Source organism: Lemur catta, chromosome 6 (assembly GCF_020740605.2).
Source record: "Lemur catta isolate mLemCat1 chromosome 6, mLemCat1.pri, whole genome shotgun sequence".
Taxonomy (NCBI): domain Eukaryota; kingdom Metazoa; phylum Chordata; class Mammalia; order Primates; family Lemuridae; genus Lemur; species Lemur catta.
In genome coordinates this window covers 9,615,543-9,634,860 of record NC_059133.1, presented here as the reverse complement: position 1 = coordinate 9,634,860, position 19,318 = coordinate 9,615,543, and the positions used below count along the sequence as shown (strand labels likewise).

The 19,318-nt window shown below is 56.9% G+C and overlaps 3 protein-coding genes across 3 annotated transcripts; all 3 read left to right on the top strand.

Annotated features, from left to right (window-relative positions):
- Positions 1-1,446: 1,446 nt before the first annotated feature.
- On the top strand, positions 1,447-3,451 carry LOC123639276 (histone H1.0). The gene has a single exon (XM_045552910.1). The coding sequence runs from the start codon at positions 1,885-1,887 to the stop codon at positions 2,467-2,469; it is 585 nt and encodes a 194-aa protein (XP_045408866.1). The 5' UTR covers positions 1,447-1,884; the 3' UTR covers positions 2,470-3,451.
- A 790-nt stretch (positions 3,452-4,241) lies between these two features.
- Positions 4,242-10,305, top strand: GCAT (glycine C-acetyltransferase). The gene is made up of 9 exons (XM_045552909.1): positions 4,242-4,485; positions 5,912-6,042; positions 7,319-7,420; positions 7,855-8,001; positions 8,500-8,654; positions 8,792-8,874; positions 9,064-9,235; positions 9,592-9,713; positions 9,983-10,305. Exons 1-9 carry the CDS (start codon positions 4,287-4,289, stop codon positions 10,132-10,134), a joined length of 1,263 nt encoding a protein of 420 aa, XP_045408865.1. The 5' UTR covers positions 4,242-4,286; the 3' UTR covers positions 10,135-10,305.
- Positions 10,306-14,869: 4,564 nt separating this feature from the next.
- Positions 14,870-16,788, top strand: GALR3 (galanin receptor 3). Its single transcript, XM_045552907.1, has 2 exons — positions 14,870-15,324; positions 15,979-16,788. The coding sequence occupies exons 1-2, from the start codon at positions 14,966-14,968 to the stop codon at positions 16,733-16,735; spliced, it is 1,116 nt and encodes a 371-aa protein (XP_045408863.1). The 5' UTR covers positions 14,870-14,965; the 3' UTR covers positions 16,736-16,788.
- Positions 16,789-19,318: the final 2,530 nt, after the last annotated feature.

The window sequence follows — 19,318 nt, the reverse complement described above, 5'->3', positions numbered from 1 at the left end:
CCCCCGTCCCCAGCAGGCCACCTTGTCTGTAAACAGCTCTCAGACCATACCGGAGATGTGTTCATCATTTTGACCCACAAACCCCCACTCCCACGGTATTGTTTAAGAGTGACGGGCCCCTTTGCTTACGGAATAAAAGGCGGGTTGTTGTGGGAGGGGGCACAGGGAGCAAGCATCCCAGAATTTCAGCCCAGGGCCGCTACCAAGTGGGACCTTGGCCGCAGACAAGGGGTCCAAGGGTCTCTGGGGTCCCTTTCGCTGGCCTCTGGGCCCCGAAAGTCCCTCAGAGCCCCAAGCTCCCTACAGTCAGTGGCGCCCCGTGTCCGCCTCATCTATACCTGCTGAGCCGCCCTGGAAAAGATGTATACATTTTAACAAAGACCTTGCATCTTCCCAGCAAAATGGCGGTGGTCCCCGCCATGGCTCCCTGAATAACTACACATTCTGAGGATTAGTCACAACCTAAGGCACATGACCCCCCTCCTCTCCCTCAGCGCCCCGTTTTCCCAAGTCCCCCAAGCACTCAGGGACTCTCATCCTAGGGGCCCCCAGGACGGTCCCTGGTTAGAGGCTTTGGGGCAGCCCCTCCACTGTGAACCGCACCCCCACCAAATACACGCACACTGCCTTCAAGGAGCCTTGGGAGGGGGACTAGACCCCCAGAGTGGGCCTCAGGGGTGAGGGGCAGTGAGCTCTGCCTCTGACACCTCAAAACTCCCAGGCTGAGGGAGACATATATATGTATTTCCAGTTAGGATAGATGGGAAATATGGGGGTCTTTGACGAGAGGACGCCACCCGGGAGGCCCCTCCTCATCTCTCAGGGGGGCCGGGCAACACTGGGGGTTTGGTCTCAGGAGGGAACCTGGATGCAGAGGTCCGGGGGGCCGTACTGGGGGAGAGAGGACAGAGGAGGGGGAAGGGACAAAGTTTGAAAGTGCCCTTCCAACTCTTCCAGGGAATGTTTTCATGGGGGTCTCATGGACAGAGAAGGGTAGGGGTATGGAGGGGCCGGTGGCAGGGTGACCCCCGAGAGGTGACTGGACCCCGGGGGAGCGACCCCTCCCCCCTGTCCCGGCTGGGCCGGGCTGGGAGTCGCCCAGCTCCAGGCAGTGTGTGTTAGTTGGGGTCACTTTCCGGCTGCTCCACTGGGCTGGGGGGCCCCGCAGCGGGCCGGGAACGGGGTAACCGGTAGCCCCAGGAGAGAGCTTTGCTACGGGGGGTTTCCCTCACCAGGGCTCCCCAGCCCCGCAGAGCCAGACCCCCGCAAAGGAGAAATGTGCCAACACACCAGCGGTCCTCGGCGCCGTTTGGGGCGCGTGGCGGGCGCGGGGAGCGGCTGCCGGGTCGGCGGGCCGCCCAGCAAGGAAGCCCAGGGAGCCAGGCAGCGGCCCGGGACGGCGGCAGGGAGCAAGAAGGCCGGGATCGGGGGGAAAGGTCGGATTTGCTAGGCGGAAGAAACACAGATGGCGGCGGCGCGGCGCCATTCCGGGCCGGGAGCAGGCAGCCAGCAGCCCTGTCCTCACCGCGGTCCGCCCGCCGCCGCTAAATACCCGGATGCGCCGCCCGAGCGCCAGACGCGGAGCTGGGAAAAAGGAGGCACAGGAGGCGGAGGCAGACGCAGAAGCGGAGGCAGAGTCAGGCGCTGAGACCGAGAGACATACCGGCTGGGTTGGACCACGCAGAGCCGGTCCAGCGAGCCCTCCCGCCACCCAAGCCGGGGAGGGGAAGCAGCGACTCCTCGCCCGCATTCCGGGGAACCGGACTCCGGACTGGCTCTGTAGTCAGGGGCCCGAGAGCAGGTCCCCAGGCAGGCTACGCTCAGCCTCCGACGAGGGCTGGCCGTTTGGAAAGCGTTTTCAACAGCCAGACCAGGCAGGCCACCATGACCGAGAACTCCACGTCTACTCCTGCGGCCAAGCCTAAGAGGGCTAAGGCCTCCAAGAAGTCCACAGACCACCCCAAATATTCAGACATGATCGTGGCTGCCATCCAGGCGGAAAAGAACCGCGCCGGCTCCTCACGCCAGTCCATCCAGAAGTATATCAAGAGCCACTACAAGGTGGGTGAGAACGCCGACTCGCAGATCAAGTTGTCCATAAAGCGTCTGGTCACCACTGGTGTTCTCAAGCAGACCAAAGGGGTAGGTGCCTCGGGGTCCTTCCGGCTGGCCAAGAGCGACGAGCCCAAGAAATCAGTGGCCTTCAAGAAGACCAAGAAGGAAGTCAAGAAGGTGGCCACTCCAAAGAAGGCAGCCAAGCCCAAGAAGGCTGCAGCCTCCAAAGCCCCAAGCAAGAAACCCAAAGCCACCCCAGTCAAGAAGGCCAAGAAGAAGCCTGCTGCCACGCCCAGGAAAACCAAAAAACCCAAGACTGTCAAAGCCAAGCCAGTCAAGGTATCCAAGCCCAAGAAGGCCAAATCGGTGAAGCCCAAAGCAAAGTCCAGTGCCAAGAGGGCCGGCAAGAAGTGACAATGAAGCCTTTTTTTGTGGACACTCCTTCCTATTTTCTGTAAATACTTTTGTCCTTTTTCTCTTGATTCTCATCTGCACCCCTTTGCCCACTTTTGTTCTGACTTTATAAGAGACAGAATTTGGATTCCTCAGAAATTACAGAATAATCTGTTTTTCCTTACCCAGTTGTGCAAGGACAGCAACAAGTCTCACCTCTGTAATGATGAGAATGTATTTACATTTTGTTTTGTTATTAATCTACTTACGGGTTAGGGATTTTGGTGTGTTTGTGTTTTGTTAGATGGTTTGTTTTTTATGAAGATGGGGAAGAGAGAACAAGCAAAGCAGTTTGTTCTGGTGAGATGAGAGTGAGCCCAGGAATTGTGAGGTTAGTCGGAGTATCTTTAAGGCCAGCAAGCTTCAAGTTGGGCACCGCTTGTGGGTTTCACAACCTTTGGGGGAGAGGAGAGAGGTGGCAGCAGCTAGCGGGCAAAGGAGGGAGGTGGAAAAAAAACCGTCCTGGGGCTGACTTCCATCTCCCAGTGGTGAGCAGAGGGAGTCCAAAACCCAGTTTCCTTCTCACTTCGGTTAGTCTGCCCTTGTGACCTCTCTGTTGTTTTGGGGAAAGGGCTGGGGGCAAGGGAGGCAAAGTGACAGCTGGTTGGAGAAGCTGTAGCTTCTCCCAGTCAGCTTAGGAACTACCCATTGGGGCGCCCTTTGTGGCTTCGGCAAAGTCTCCTAAGAACCGGGAGTGGAAACTTTGGGGGAAGGGTGGGGAGTGTCAGCCAAGTGCCTCAGTGTGCCCTGTTGAAACTTGGGTTTTTCCACACAGTTGGTGGATTGCGTCCCAGGAAGACTTTTTATTTTCCTTTAGTTTTTTGCTACTCCTGTACAAGCGGTGGCTTTGCTTGGTCTGGGGAGGCTCCAGTCCCACCAACAGCCACTTAACCTGCTGAGCCCTTTTTACTTAGTCTTTTATAAGTAGTTGTAGCTGGGGAGGGGGAGGGGGGACGGGGAGAGGGGAGGGGGAGGGGGCGGGGAGTGGACAGTAAGACATACTGCAGTCAATTTTGAATTTGCTAAGTAGCTTTACAGAGCTAGGTCTGTGTGCATGTGTATATTACACACACACATATGTATACACACATATCTAGGATTAGTACTTATGTTACACACCCGGGAGCTGGGAGAAAAAACTTGTACAGTTGTCTTTCTCTTAATTTTAATTATATACGAAAATCGCGCACTTGCGCGTCCCCCCCCCCCTTTTTTTTTAAACAAGTGTTATTTGTGCCGGGAAAAGTTTGCTGTCTTTGTAATTTAAAAAATAAAATAAAATTGGAAAAGGAAAAAACCTGACTGGTGTATTTTTTCCTTACTTTTAAGACTGGAGCAGAATGCGGAGCGGTCGCGTGGGCGGGCACCGGGGACCCTGGGGCTTTTTCCACCTGAGAACGGGGGGAGGGTTCCAAGAGCTGGGCAGAAACCGGGAAACCTTCGGGCTGGAAGGAGCAGAACGTTCCTCAGCCCGCTTCTACACTCCTGCCTTCGGGGTCCAGAAAGCACCCTATTTCCCCCTGAGAGGTGGGTGTGTGGGAATGGGGTGGAGAGTCCGGTGGGCTGGGCCCTGACGCGACTTCCTCCCCCACCGGGACCTCGCCAGTCTCAACTTACAAGTCAATCCACTTCGTCCTTGGCGGATCTCGCCGGGCCCCGCCCACCCGTCCTGGCCCGCCTCTCGCTCCGATTGGCTGCCGGGGCCCGGCCCCCGGCCACGTGACCAGGCGGTGCGCAAGGCACTGCGGCGGGCAGGAGCGCCGGGCGAGAAGGGCGCGATGTGGGCTGGTGGCGTCTGGCGTGCTGCGCTCTCCGGAGCCCCCCGCGGCCACCGCGCACAGTCAGCGCTGGCCCAGCTGCGAGACATCCTGGAGGCGGAACTGGAAGGGATCCGCGGGGCGGGCACCTGGAAGAGTGAGCGGGTCATCACATCCCGTCAGGGGCCGCTCATCCACGTGGTGGACGGGGTCTCCGGAGGTAAATCCCCCTTCCGGAAGTCGTTGGACCTGGCCGGGTGTTCCAGGGCCCTTCCCGGGCTTGCGCTCCAATGCAGCTCCTGGAGACGGGGGTGGGTGGCTGGGTGGTACCTGCACACATAGCTACTGGTCCCCTTGCGACCTCTCTGGCAGGTTTTATGGCTTCCCAGTGTTAAGTCTAACCTAGTTAAACCCATTTCGAGGGAGGGAGGTGATGTGTCCTTGAGCACCTTTTTGGTTCAGAGGCAGGGCTGGACCAAGACCCAGCCCCAGGAGAACGTGAGAGAAAGAGAGAGACACCCAGCTGGCTCCTACTGTGCCGCTTCAAGGGAGGGTGGTAGGAAAGCAACAAAAGAAACCCCGCGTTTCTTAAACAGCTGCTTTGTGAAGGCCTCTCCTAATTGCTGCAGGTGGACTCCTGCTAACCTCTAAACGTAGGAATGACTAATTCCACTTTACAGACAAAGAAGTTGAAACCCAGAGGTGTGAAGTGGCTTGCCCCAAATCCCCCAGCTAGCTGCAGGCAGAGCTGGGATATTAAAGCTGCAACATAGCCTAACTCGCCAGAGAGGCCAACTTCCTGACCAAAGTCACAATGAGCAAGGGGTCCCAGGGCTGCCATAGAAATCACATGATGAATTGGCCCTGCCAGGTCTCCCTCCTTTCATTCTAACCAGCGGTCACTGTCCCTCTTACTTATGTTGAGCTGCAGCAGAGTGCTGGTTATCAACAGGCCCCCAAACCTGCCTTCTGTCCAGGAAATAAGCTGGAATCTTTGGTGCTGTTGTACTCATTTGTAAAGTGGAGTTTCCAGGAAATCCCAGGGGAAGCTTGGAACAGGCCAAAAGATGGGAAATTAGGACACTTAAGTCCTCATCCTGTTTTTGCCTTTGTCAAGAAGTGTGAACCTTCCCCTCCTTAGTCAGCTGTGTTCACTTTGGGCTTTAAAATTCAGGGCCTAGGGTCTCAGAGGCACCCCTACTTTAGGAATACAATTCTGTACCAGACGGCACAGTATTATAAACTATGTAGTTCAAAGACTGCAGTGGGCATCTGACCCAGCTCTCTTTTACCCAGATGAGGGGCCATGGTGGTCTTCAGGAACAGGAGAAGCCTGTGAGGAAAGGCTGGGTTCCCCTTTGGGTAGAATGTGATTCAAAGCCAGAGTTTAAACTTTGCATTCTGCAAGGTGCAGTGCTGACACTCCCTCTCATGTAGCTGTTGGATTCATTGCCTCCCGGAGACTCCCAGCTCCCCATTCTGGCCTTTGTCCCAGTATGGATCATACTGTGTGGTTGTCGCCTCCTTAAGGGTGAATCTAGGTTCATTTCCTTTCTGGACCATTTCCTCAGGGCCTGGCACTATCATCTTTCTAGGCCTGCCCCTGCCCTGCCTGAGCTGCTGTGTCCATCTCTCTTCCACCTCAGGAATCCTTAACTTCTGTGCCAACAACTATCTGGGCCTGAGCAGCCACCCTGAGGTGATCCAGGCAGGGCTGCAGGCTCTGGAGGAGTTTGGAGCTGGCCTTAGCTCTGTCCGCTTCATCTGCGGGACCCAGGTATACAGTGGGTGTTGGAGGGTGGGGGAACTGACCCCAGCTGCTTGCTTCTGACAGTCAGCAGGGCTGGTTTAGTCAGCTCAGCTCATCCCGAGGCTCTGGGCCCGCTGGTAGCTCAGAGCTGTCCAACAGAAAGGCTGGGGAAAGGCCTCTGTTTTGCTGAGAAGCCTGGGGGCAAGAAACTACCTTTTTGAGGATCTGTTTCCTCACCTGCAGAACAGAGTTCCTTACACCCGTCCCTCTAGAGGGAAAGAAAAGTAGAGGGCAAGGATTGAATGGAGAGTCCTGGAGCTGTTCTGCCCGACTTGGTTTCCAGTGCTGTCTTAATTATTGAGTCTGTTGCCATGGGCCAGAGTCCTAACCTCCGTCTCAGTTCCTTCACTGGTAAAATGAGGATAATAGTACTTAACAGGATCACTACAAATTAAAAAGTTAATACATGTATGAAATGCTTAGGACATTACCTGGTACATAGTAGTACTCAATAAATACCATTATTTTGCAAATGTTATAAAATAAACTTTTATAAACATGAAACTTATATAGTGCTTACTATGTGCCAGGTACTCTTTTTAACTACATTGTTAAGTATTAACTCATTAATCCTTATACAAATCCTAAGTGATAGGTGCTATTCTTATCCCTGTTGTTGAGATGAGGCCACTGAGGCCCAGAGAGGTTAAAGGACTTGCCCAGAGGCACACAGCTTGTCATGGTGGGATTTGAACACAGTAGCTTGGCTCAATAGTCCCTGCTCCTGACTACTTGTGATTATTATTACCTGTCCTCTCAGAAAGGTGCAGGTGAGATGAATGTCAGAGGCAGAACTCCTGACTCCCATCCAGGCACTTTCCAACAAAACCATCACCTAGACCAAACAACTTTGAATCTAAGAATTAGAAGCCCAGATGAACCCAGAGTTACTTATGTAATCCTTTTCTTCACCCTTAGGCAACCAAAAAAGGCACTCAGTTTGATATTAGGAAGATACATCTTCCTTCCCCATCAGTACCCATAATTCCACCATTAGATGCCCATTACAAAATGAAGATCCACCTGGGAAGGGAGACCTAGCAAGTCCCTACCTCCTCAGCGGGCACCACCTGCTAGACTCCAGTCAGCTCTGGGGTAACCTGTCTGGTACAGAAAGATGGGAGAGGCTGAGGCTTCGGGCCTTCTGGGTTGGGTCTGTCTGTGGCCCTCTAACCCTCTGTCCTCTAGGACTCGTCCATTGTGGCCCCACAGGCATTAACACCTGTCTCACTCACTTCTTCAGAGCATCCACAAGAATCTAGAAGCAAAGTTAGCCCGCTTCCACCAGCGGGAGGACGCCATCCTCTATGCCAGCTGTTTCGATGCCAACGCCGGCCTCTTCGAGGTATAGGGGGGCTGTGGGCGGGAGTTGGAGGGGCCGGCTAGGCTGTGGAAGGTTCGAGGGTGGGCAGTCAGGAGAACCTGGCAGGATGCCGCTGCCGTGCCTAGAGGCTCCAGAGCCCATTTCTTATGGAGATCAAGGTTGGGTGCTCCAGGAGGAATCCTGGGGCTTGCAAGAAGTGCAGCTTCCAAAGCATTTTGTGGGCAACCTACGTCAGCTAAAGGGCTGGAGATGGCAGGGGCCTGGCACTCACCAAACATGTTCTTACCTGCTCTAGTGAAGTAAGAGCAGGGCCCTGGTCCAGCTCAGTATTGGGGAACTGGGGACCTATATCAAAGCAGAGGAATGCCCTGGCTGGCACTGACTCAGGGAGAGTCACGGGGGAGGGTGAACCCCAAAGCGGTTGGGTGATGGCTCCACCCTAACTGCCCCTCCAGGCCCTGCTGACCCCTGAGGACGCAGTCCTGTCAGACGAGCTGAACCATGCCTCCATCATCGACGGCATCCGTCTGTGCAAGGCCCACAAGTACCGCTATCGCCACCTGGACATGGCTGACTTAGAAGCCAAGCTTCAGGAGGCCCAGGTGGGCCGAGGTCCAGGGGTCCCAGGGCAAGCCCTGGGCTTACCGTCAGCTTCCTGCTGGTGAAGAAAAGAAGCTTGGAGAGGTTTCCTCCGTACTCACAGATCAACAGCCTAAAAGTTTGAAACAGCCAAAATTTGAACCCAGACCCCTCAGACCCAAAGCTGTATTCCATTGCACCATGCTGCCTTGAGTTTTAGCTGGCACCTGCTGTGTGTCAGGCCCCTGCTAGGCATAAACTGGGGTGGGCCTGGGGATAGGACCTCACCCAGGAGAGCGAGACCTGAGACCACCCTCACTGCCCAGGGCTGAGTGTGAGGATGGTGAGGTGGAGAAAGGCACAAGTGAGAGAGAGGGTGCCCCAGATAATAGTGCCTATGTACCCTCCTCTGTGCTGGTCATTGGGGAAGGTGAGCTCTCAGAGCCCCAAGTAGCACAAGGGACAGGTAGTTTGACCCAACTCGTGACACTACCCACCAACTGCTCACGTCTACCCTGTAGAAGCATCGGCTGCGCCTGGTGGCTACCGATGGAGCATTTTCCATGGATGGTGACATCGCACCCCTGCAAGAGATCTGCCACCTTGCCTCTCAATATGGTGCCCTGGTCTTTGTGGACGAATGCCATGCCACTGGCTTCTTGGGGCCCACGGGACGGTGGGAGCACATGGCACCTAAAGCCTGGGGTCGGGCTTCTGAGGGTGGATGGGAAACTGAGAGGCCAGCCCTCAGCCTGACCTATGACCCCTGGGCTCTCAGGCAGTCAGTGGCAGCAATGACGACTTCCCTTGCAGGGGCACGGATGAGCTACTGGGCGTGATGGACCAGGTCACCATCCTCAACTCTACCCTGGGGAAAGCACTGGGCGGAGCAGCAGGTACCTGCTGGGTCGTGTCCTCTTACCTACATGAAGGGCCCTGGAGGGATCGTGGGGAGGTGGGGAGGGCAGGCGTGGGGCTGCAAAGAGGGCAGCATGGACTGTACTCAGGAGGGCCTCGGGCAAGGCACTGGCTCCTGAACCCTGACTGACCCCTCCTCCCACCACCACCTTTCCCCTTGTTCTCAGGGGGCTACACGACAGGGCCTGGACCCTTGGTGTCCCTGCTACGACAGCGCTCCCGGCCCTACCTCTTCTCCAACAGTCTGCCACCTGCTGTTGTTGGCTGTGCCTCCAAGGCTCTGGACCTGCTCATGGAGAGCAATGCCATCGTCCAGTCTATGGTTGCCAAGACCCAGCGGTGCGGGCCCAGCTGGGGTGGGGCAGGCTGGGGTGGGGGACACGGTGAGAGCTGCCCTGTGTGCCTGCGCAGGCCCATAGATGGCTCAATGCCCACAGGGTCTGCCTCTACTTGCCCGCCTCCCTCTTCTCTCTGTCTCTGCCTCCTTCGTGCACTGGTGTCTCCCTCTTGTCAAGCCTGTCTTCCTGCCTCCTTTTCTCTTCTGCCTGGCTCCCATCTGCCTCTTGGGGTCTGTAACTCTCTGTTGGTCCCTTTTGCAGACTTGAGCACAGATCTTGGGCCTTGGGCCCATCAGGAGCTCGTGTGAATGCTCTGTGGCCCCCTAGTGACCTGTGACACTCGGCTTGTGCCCACAGGTTCCGCAGTAAGATGGAGGCTGCTGGCTTCACCATCTCAGGAGCCAGTCACCCCATCTGCCCTGTGATGCTGGGGGACGCCCGGCTGGCCTCTTGCATGGCGGATGACATGCTAAAGAGAGGTAAGGGCACTGGGATGAGAGAACCGGGGGTAGGTCCTAATGAGAAAAGAGAGGGAGTCCCCTTGACTGTGAATATTCCCCGTTTCTCCCACCCTGTACCTCTCTTAAACCTGCTGTCCAAGCTCGAAAACCCCAGGCCACGACTCGCGTCCAAGTCTGAGAACTTGGGCAGCTCCCTTGCCCTCTGTGCACCTCAGGAAAGTAGGAGTTGTGCGTCATGTCCCCAAAGCCTGTCTGGCTCTGGCATGCCCTTGCTCTCTACCCTCCAGGCATCTTTGTCATTGGGTTTAGCTACCCAGTGGTCCCCAAGGGCAAGGCCCGGATCCGGGTACAGATCTCATCAGTACACAGCGAAGAAGACATCGACCGCTGCGTGGAAGCCTTTGTGGAAGTGGGGCGGCTGCATGGGGCACTGCCCTGAGCTCTGGCTAGGGACAAGCAGCGCCGAGGGCCATCTACCATCACAGAGACAAAGGAGGTCTTGATCAGCCCAGACTAGAAGCTCTGAGCCCTGAACCAGAGTCCTGGGGCCAGGCAGGGACGAGGCCTGTGCTCATGGCTCTGAGTATGTGGAACAAGCGTGAAAACTGGCTGTCATGCTTTGGTCTGTTTTATTCTCTCCAAGTAGGCCCTGCCCTGTTGAAGAATCAGGCAGATGCTCAAGCTCTAGGGGCAGGCTCCTGAGGACTGTATCTCTCAGAGCTGACCTCCTCCCCCAAATTAAATGGGACCCAGGCATCTGGGAGTTGGCAGGGGCCACCGTTTGGCTCAGCTGGAGTCCGTGTTGCTGTGCTGTGGAGAGTAGCTAAGAACCAGCCTACAGGCCCTTTCCCTGCCACCCACCTGCTACTCTGCTACCTGGATCCTTGGCCTTGGGGACCACTGGGTAGCTAAACCTGATGACAAAGATGCCTGGAGGGTAGAGAGCAAGTTCACCCAGGTCTAGCCTTGGTGAACGCCACCGCCTCTGCTCCCCCATGGCTGCCCAGATGGAGACAGCTAGCTGGAGCCAGGTGCCCAAACCCATGTTTGGGAGGAGAGGCCGAGGATTCAGGCCCCAAAGAAAAGAATGTGGATCACCACTGGGGAAGACACTGACAGTCGAACCCTGTGTTCTCACCCGCTTTGTCCCTGCCTGACTTTGGCGCTGGGGAAGCCCCAAGCCTGTGTTGCTTCAGCCCCCACACCCCACCCACTCCCCCACGTTGAGATCTGGGGCCCTTCCATCTTGCTCTTTCCAAGGCTATGGCCTGGTGGTGAGCCGCCAGGGGGCGCGGCGAGCTCAGGTCCCGGCCGCCGGCTCGCCCCGCCCCCGCCCCCTCCCCGGGGCCTTGGACAGCGGTTGTCTGGGCGGAATAATTTGCTGCTGCCAAGGCCCCATTCTCCCTTTTCTCTCACTACGGCTGGCCGCTCCACTGGTCCTACAGGCACTGCGCGTGGGGGGGACGGATCTCTCCATCGCCCTCCCTGCTCAGCGCTCTGGGCACCCGGTGTGGGTGGGGGTGGAGAGTGGGTTCTGAGTCATTGCCGTTCCAACTGGGCGTGGCGTGGCCTTCGGAAGCCCGTAGTTTGCTTGGGGCAGAGAGGGTGAAAAACCTATCAATAACGACCGGAAACCAGACCTAAGTCTCCGTCCTGCTCCTCCGGTCGCCCCTTTGCCCAGACATCTTGAGAGAGACGGTCTGGGCGGCTCCAGCCCCGTTCTGCGGGACCTCAAACCTGGGATTGTAGGAATCCTAGCCTGCGACCTGAAGGAGCTTGGGCCTGGGTCCCAGAGCTTGTGAGGGTGGGGAGTGGAACGCAGCCAGGCCGGGGGCAGCGGTGGCGACATCACCGGTAGGAACATTTGCAGGCCTCCGCCGGGTAGGACACCTGACAGCAGCCCGGGACTCAACCAGCAGTGCGGCCTTCGGCTTCATGTGTGGCCTGCACAGGCGACAGGTTATGCCGGGTGGCCAGGTGCGGGTCGACGTGTCTCAGACGGTGTGGCGTACGCAGCGTGGCCACGCCGACATGAGGTGGTGCGAGGCGAGGCCCCATCGACCAACGGTGCAGAACGCGCCCTGCATCCTGCGGCAACCCCCAGGCGCCGCCGCTGGCCTTGCGTTCGCCGGCGGGCAGAGCCGGCAGCGGCAGCCCCGTGACCTCCAGGGTCAGCGGGCCAGGGTGGTGCTGCTCGCCGGCGGCCAGCTCGCGGTTCAGAGCGCACAGCCAGCAGCCGCGCTCTCTCTGATCGCCTCCGGCTTCCCTCCGTCCTTCCCTTCCACCTCTGCTCTATCAGCTCAGCCTTACCGCTGCTGGGAGCTCTTTGCCCTAGTACTGACCAACCCTGGGCGAGGAGGGGCCTTGCAGGCAGGGTGCTCCCAAGCTGCAGAAGGACAAAGTGTCATGGTTCTCTCAGGGGCTTTCCAGCTCATTCCACGGTTCAGGCACGCACGTTCGACCAGGCTTCTGGGAGTCTGACGGTGCATTACTTTCAGGCAAGGTGGTTGTGAATCTCTGTCAATAGTTCTCAGATCCCACCACATTGAGTCTAGAATCCTACAATTCTGCTGTTCAGCAATCATCAGATTCTACAATTCTAATTCCTCAATTCAACTCTGTTGGTTCCGAATTTAGGTTTGGAGAGTCCAGATCAGATTCCTAATAGTTTCAATTCTATGAGCCTCTGCTTCTAAAAATTCGAGGATTCTTTGCATCTGGAGTGGGTGACATCGGGCTGGGTGACAATCCCAGGGACCTTCAAGGAGCTCATTCTGAAGAGTCGCCTGGCCGGCCGGTGGCTCACGCCTGTAATCCGAGCACTCTGGGAGGCTGAAGTGGGAGGATCGCTCGAGGTCAGGAGTTCTGAGACCAGCCTGGGCAAGAGCGAGACCACGTCTCTACTAAAAAATAGAAAGAAATTATCTGAACAACTAAAAAATATATATAAATTAGCCGGGCATGGTGGCTCATGCCTGTAGTCCCACCTACTTGGGAGGCTGAGGCAGAAGGATCGCTTGAGCCCAGGAGTGTGAGGTTGCTGTGAGCTAGGCTGATGCCACGGCACTCTAGCCAGGGCAAAAAGAGAGAGACTCTGTCTCAAATAAATAAATAAATAAAGAGTCTCTTGCCCAGCTCCTCAGACCTTGAATGCAAGTCCTGGCTCCATCTGTGCCCGGCCCTATTTTCCCCTTCACAGGCTCCCTCTTGAGGTGCTCCCCCACCCCACCCCCAGCTTTTAAAAATACAGACATTCAGTCCCTGCCACCTCTTCTCTCCCTTCCTTAACTCATTGTGGACTGCCTTTTGCCCTCACTACACTTGTTCAGTTTTTTAACAGTCTCCATGTTGCTAAATCCAGTGCACCTCACTCCCCAGGTGCTAGCCTCCTTCACCCTCTGGAAGCCTCTGGCCATGTGGGTTCTGCCTGAACCCGGTGACTGAATCACACAGCCATTCACCAGGACTTATTTGGCTCTTGGCTGGACAAGAGGCTCCTAGCAGGTCACTCATCAAATCTCTTTCTATCCATCCTTTTCATCCCATAATAAACTTGTGCAGGTCACCTCCCTGCTCTAGAACCTTCACTAGCTCCCTGCTGCCCTCAGGCTGAAGCTAGACTCTTTGGGCAGGTACATAAACCATCTGGTCACCAGCTGGACTAAGCCCCTAGAAAGAGCTTAGGGAAGGAAATGGGTATCTGGGGACTTGGAAGGCCTGAGGGGACAGGTTCTACCTGAAGTCTGTAGAAAGAGGACTCGTCCTGGTTTCCCAGCCTAAGAAACCTCATTCAAGACTAGGAATCCTTTTTAAACTTGAACTGGAGCCCTGCTCAGAGTCTCGAGGAAAAGGATACGGGGTGGAGTCACCAGACAGGGCCACAGGAGGTGGGAGTGCCCAGAGTTGACTGGGCCCTGGCCACGGAGGGGTTAACTACAAAGCGAATCTCAGTGAGATCAATGGGTTACTCACTGCAGAAAGGGAGAGAGAGGCAGCAGCAACGCAGAGAGGCAGAGAAGAGACAGGCAGAAGAGCATGCCACCCAGGGAAATCAGAAACAGGAAGAGGTGGTCAGTGGCTACTCCAGAGGGAGTGCCCAACTCTGGCTCAGCAGAGGGGGCCAGAGGAGAGGAAGTGCCTTAAAGGCGAAGAGGGGGATGTAGGAAGCAGACCTGTACCTGCATGGAGGCGCTGAGGGGCAGCAGCTGAGCCGCGAGGCAGCCCCAGCCTGGCCGTTCCATCCAGGATCAAGTGGAGTCCAGTGCCCAGGGTTGAGGTGGGTGTTGCCCATCCTGAGCTTTGGGGACCTGCTGCATGCCGGGTGCTGGGGTGGGGGCTGATATTGCCTTTCTTCCCTTCTGTCTCCCCCCCAATTTTTCCCATCACCCCAGCGATCCCAGGCATGTCAGGGGATCCACAGGTAGTAGGCTATGTGGGCTGTGGGGTGGGCCAGGGGTAAGAATGGCCACGGTGTGCACGAATACACACACACACACACACACACACACACACATGCAGGCTCAGAGGCACCACCTGTTACAGCCTTTCAGATGAGCGCTCTAGGCTAGAAGTCAGGATACCAGGGTGGCAACAGCCCCACATTTGCCATTCAAAGTATGATTATTACCCCACCACCATCCATGTACCCTCTCTGGGCTCCAGTTTCCCCATGTGCAAAAAGGGTTCAGTGGCCTATATGGTCTTCCCAGCTTTGCCATTGTAGTCATCTCACTAGACTGGACTTTCCAACGACTTGGGGATGCCACCCATGTTTTGCTGAAGCTACAGCTTGTAGCTAGAGAAAGTCCTGAACCCATGTCCAAGTGCTGAGCTAGGTGCTGAGCTTCAGATTCCCATTGAAAAGTAAGGAAAATATACCAGCTCCTGGGGTTGGAGCTGCCCCTCCCCCATCTGCCATGTCTTCACGCTACTCTGCCTGTGTCTCCATCTGCCTCATGTGTTGAAGGTAAAGGTGTCCACTAACTGCCTAAGCAGCCCTCCATGCCCTGGACAAGAGGGGTGTTCCCTAGGAAAACTGAGAAATGCCCCCCAATACCAGCGTGACTGTGCCAGGGCTTGCTCACACAGTGGGTCTGAGTGATGACTTTTGGTTCTGCTTTCCTCTCCCCCACCTCCCATGAGCTTCTAGCCCAGGACACCTGGCCAGACTCAGGCTAGGGGGGCTAGACCCCTGGGTCAAGTGACCAGAGCTGGGGGGCCCTGCCTGAGGACTCCAGCTTCTCTTCCCCAGGTGCCTGTCTGATGGGGAGATGGCTGATGCCCAGAACATTTCGCTGGACAACCCAGGGAGTGTGGGGGCTGTGGCAGTGCCTGTGGTCTTTGCCCTGATCTTCCTGCTGGGCACAGTGGGCAATGGGCTGGTGCTGGCGGTGCTGCTGCAGCCCGGCCCCAGTGCCTGGCAGGAGCCAGGCAGCACCACGGATCTGTTCATCCTCAACCTGGCCGTGGCCGACCTCTGCTTCATCCTGTGCTGCGTGCCCTTCCAGGCTGCCATCTACACCCTGGACGCCTGGCTCTTTGGGGCCCTCGTCTGTAAGGCTGTGCACCTGCTCATCTACCTCACGATGTATGCCAGCAGCTTCACGTTGGCTGCTGTCTCAGTGGACAGGTGCGCTGTGTCTAGGGCCTGGCCGGGGAGGGAAGACCTGAACAGATTGTCATTGGCCTTAGGAAGGAGAGAATGGGGGACCAAAAAGGGAGGTGGGAGGGAGGGAAGGAAGGAAAGCTCTCTGGCCCCCTGCAAGCAGCCTCTGGGCACCTGCACTGAGTTTCCAGAGGACATCTCTGTTTCTCAAGTGTCAGCACAAGGCCTGGCACATAGCAAGTGCTCTGTAAGTGTGAAATGAATGGCTAAAGAAACTCACAAATGCATTCATCAGTTATATAATTGCCCACACCTGGCCCAGGTTATGCTCACACCTGCTTCCATGGCATGAAACTTGGGGTCAATTCCAAGCTCACTCCCTAGCTGATGATGACCTTGGGCAAGTCACTTCTCTCTGGGCTTCGTTTGACTGGTATGTAAAATAATTCCATCAGTAACACGTAACAGCGAATCAGCCCTAGCTGGGTGCCAGGCACTAATCTAAGCCCTTTGCTTAAGTGTTCACATGCTTAATCCGCACAACAACCTCCATTGTTCAGAGGAGGGAACCAAGGCCCCCTGGGGCCACAGGGACACCAGTCCCCAACTCTGGGCGCGGACGGGGGTCCCTGCGAGAGGGCGCCCGTCCGCCGCGCTGACTCGGCGTCCCGCCCGCAGGTACCTGGCCGTGCGGCACCCGCTGCGCTCACGGGCCCTGCGCACGCCGCGTAATGCCCGCGCCGCCGTGGGCTTCGTGTGGCTGCTGGCGGCGCTGTTCTCGGCGCCCTACCTCAGCTACTACGGCACGGTGCGCTACGGCGCGCTCGAGCTCTGCGTGCCCGCCTGGGAGGACGCGCGCCGCCGCGCCCTCGACGTGGCCACCTTCGCCGCCGGCTACCTGCTGCCCGTGGCCGTGGTGAGCCTGGCCTACGGGCGCACGCTGCGCTTCCTGTGGGCCGCCGTGGGCCCCGCGGGCGCGGCGGCGGCCGAGGCGCGGCGACGGGCCACGGGGCGGGCGGGGCGCGCCATGCTGGCGGTGGCCGCGCTCTACGCCCTCTGTTGGGGCCCGCACCACGCGCTCATCCTCTGCTTCTGGTACGGCCGCTTCGCCTTCAGCCCGGCCACCTACGCCTGCCGCCTGGCCTCGCACTGCCTCGCCTACGCCAACTCCTGCCTCAACCCGCTCGTCTACGCGCTCGCCTCGCGCCACTTCCGCGCGCGCTTTCGCCGCCTGTGGCCTTGCGGCCGCCGCCGCCGCCGCCGCACCCGCTGCCCGCCGGGCGCCCGCCGCGCCCTCAGGCGCGTCCGCCCCGCGTCCTCGGGCCCAGGCGGCTGCATCCCCGGGGATGCGCGGCCTCGCGGGAGGCTGCCGGCCCGTGGCGGCTGGGGCGGGGAGCCCAGGGAGGGGCCCGCCCACGGCGGAGAGGCTGCGTGAGCCCTGCCTGCCCAAGAACCGGAATAAACCTTGCCCGCCTGGACTCTGCCGGTGTCCGTCTGTCTGTCCCCTTCCCCAAAGGTAGGACGCCACTGGGCTAGGGGCTGGGGCCAAGGCCAGGAGCCCTCAGAAGAGAGCTCAGAGTGGAGTGACTTGTCCAAGCTCCACCGCGGAGCGGTGGCCGAGCTGCACTCCAGCCCAGCGGACAGCCCGGGCGGTGAAAATGGTGCCGCACAGCCCCCTAGCAGGGCAGCCCCCAGACTCTGTCCATAGCCAGTCTGGCAGGAGGGTAGGCCCTCTGGCTGAGTCAGCGCCTTCTAGGCCCCGCTTTCTCCACCACCCGTTGCCAAGCCCCTTCTTGGTTCTGAGCCCTGTCGTAGGTAATTTAACACTAGCAACTAATATCGCAAATATTTATTAAGCACATTTATTAAGTGTATGTTTCACAGGTGCTATATTCTTTAATCTAATTATCAAAACAGCCTTGCAAGGTAGGTATGATTAGCCCCATGTTACAAATGAAGAAATCAAGGATCAGAGAGGTTTACTGATTTGCTCAGGGTCACACGGCTAGTGTTTGGCAGAGGTTGGATTCAAACCCTTGGCTGTCTAACTTTTTCTTTTCTTTTTTTTTCTTTGCTAACCCATTGTATTTTAGAAGCTAAGTTTTTCTACTCAGTGTTCTTCCTTTTCTACCTCTGGGGCATCTTCTCTCCGTTTCCATGGTTTCCACAGTTTTTCTTGGTTCTTCCTGATTCTCTCTCTCTTTTTTTTTTTTTTTTTTTTTGTGAGACAGTCTCACTCTGTTGCCTGGGCTAGAGTGCCATGGCGTCAGCCTAGCTCACAGCAACCTCAAACTCCTGGGCTCAAGCAATCCTTCTGCCTCAGCCTCCTGAGTAGCTGGGACTACAGACATGCGCCATCATGCCCGGCTAATTTTTTTGTATATATAATTTTAGCTGTCCAGATCATTTCTTTCTAGTTTTAGTAGAGACGGGGTCTCGCTGTTGCTCAGGCTGGTCTCGAACTCCTGACCTCCAGCAATCCTCCCGCCTCGGCCTCCCAGAGTGCTAGGATTACAAGCGTGAGCCACCGCGCCCGGCCTTTGCTGATTCTCTTTACCAAAACTGCAGCTCCCCACACAACTGGATGCCCTGGAAACCGCAGAGAGTTCCCAGTGCCTTCCTTAAGAGACTTCTGTTCCAGTACTCAGGCGAGCAGGTCCTGACAGGCTTCCCCTGGCTATAAAGTCCTGGGCCCATTCCCTGGTCCAAACACCTTGCATTATTCCTTCAGCCTGTTCAGTGCCCCGGCTCAGGACAGTCACTGAGACACACTTGGCGTCCAGCTGGCCTCCCAATGGCCCCCTCCCTCCCTATGCCTGCGCACAGCTGGGGAAGTCTGTGGCTGTAAAAACCCACTAATTAGCCAATAAATCAGTCTCAATGGTTTCAGAGCTGCACTCTTTCCTCCCTCCCTCCCCACATGCCAATAATGTTTATTAGTTTCTGGGCTGAGGCCTGAGACACCGTGGCCTCCACATCTCCTTGGCATACCCCCTGGCTGCTGAGGCACCCTGGGAAGTCTCTTCCTTAACAGGAGGCTGCTGCTGAGTCCCCATCAGTGTCTGTCACCTGCCACAGACCCAGAGGTAAGAATGGCAGCAGACGGCTGAGACCCAGCGCTGGGAGCAAGGCCAGAACTTAGCCTCCCAACACCTGGCCAGTGCACTTTCTCCCGTGTCTGCAGAGGTTCTTGTGGCTGAATCAGGCCATAGCAGAGGGCGTTTCCTGAAGGGCAAGGAGTATGATGCTGCCTTCTTCACAGTGCCATGTGGCCATTGCTCACACCTCTGTGTCTCACACCAACCTGGCAGGCAAGGGATACTACCTCCATTTCCAGAAGAGACAGCTGGGACTCCAGAGGTGAGGTAACTTGGCCACAGTCAGACAGCAAATGAGTGTCGGACCAAGTTCACTGCACGACAAATGGCGAGTGTCAGAAAAGTAGAAATGGGAAACAAAGTCTTCCAGGGTTGCCTTAGGCTGTGGTCAGTTCAGCCACCCCACGGGGCTGCTGCACCTGTACTGTCACCTCTGTGGGCACGGACAGGTGACCCTGATTCAGAATAGCCTCCACCTAGGTTGGGCAGAAGACAAGACCACCTAGCCAGGGAGTGGCAGAACAGAGTTTGGACCTGCCTGAAAGCCCAGGCCCAGGAGAAGGGGTTGATCAGTGGAACCCTCCACAGTGACCTGGCTTTCTGGGATTCTGCTAAACTGGCAGAGGGGCTGTTGTGCAGCCCAGGCCCCTGGCTGGAGCACTGAGGCCTCCTGCTTTTGCAGCAGGTCTCTGATCCACTGGAGCCAGACAAAGAGGCCCAGAGGCTCTAATGGAGGACAGCCCAGCCTGGCACACAGTAAGCATGCAACAGATACTTGATACATGAGGACACAGGGGCCGGGGAGGGAAAGACATGACCCTTTCTTTCCTTCTTTCCTGAATGTCTGTCCTAAGTGAGGCTTGAGGAGAAGACAGAGATGCATGAGTTCAACCTGGTCCCTGCCTTCCAGGAGCTCTCAG

Bases quoted from the DNA above. Each gene is read 5' to 3' on its own strand.
- LOC123639276 (XM_045552910.1), top strand. From the start codon at position 1,885: ATGACCGAGAACTCCACGTCTACTCCTGCGGCCAAGCCTAAGAGGGCT.
- GCAT (XM_045552909.1), top strand. From the start codon at position 4,287: ATGTGGGCTGGTGGCGTCTGGCGTGCTGCGCTCTCCGGAGCCCCCCGC. The intron at 8,875-9,063 runs GTACCTGCTGGG...CCTTGTTCTCAG, and splicing joins AGCACTGGGCGGAGCAGCAG to GGGGCTACACGACAGGGCCT. The intron at 9,714-9,982 runs GTAAGGGCACTG...TCTACCCTCCAG, and splicing joins GGATGACATGCTAAAGAGAG to GCATCTTTGTCATTGGGTTT.
- GALR3 (XM_045552907.1), top strand. From the start codon at position 14,966: ATGGCTGATGCCCAGAACATTTCGCTGGACAACCCAGGGAGTGTGGGG. The intron at 15,325-15,978 runs GTGCGCTGTGTC...TCCCGCCCGCAG, and splicing joins GCTGCTGTCTCAGTGGACAG to GTACCTGGCCGTGCGGCACC.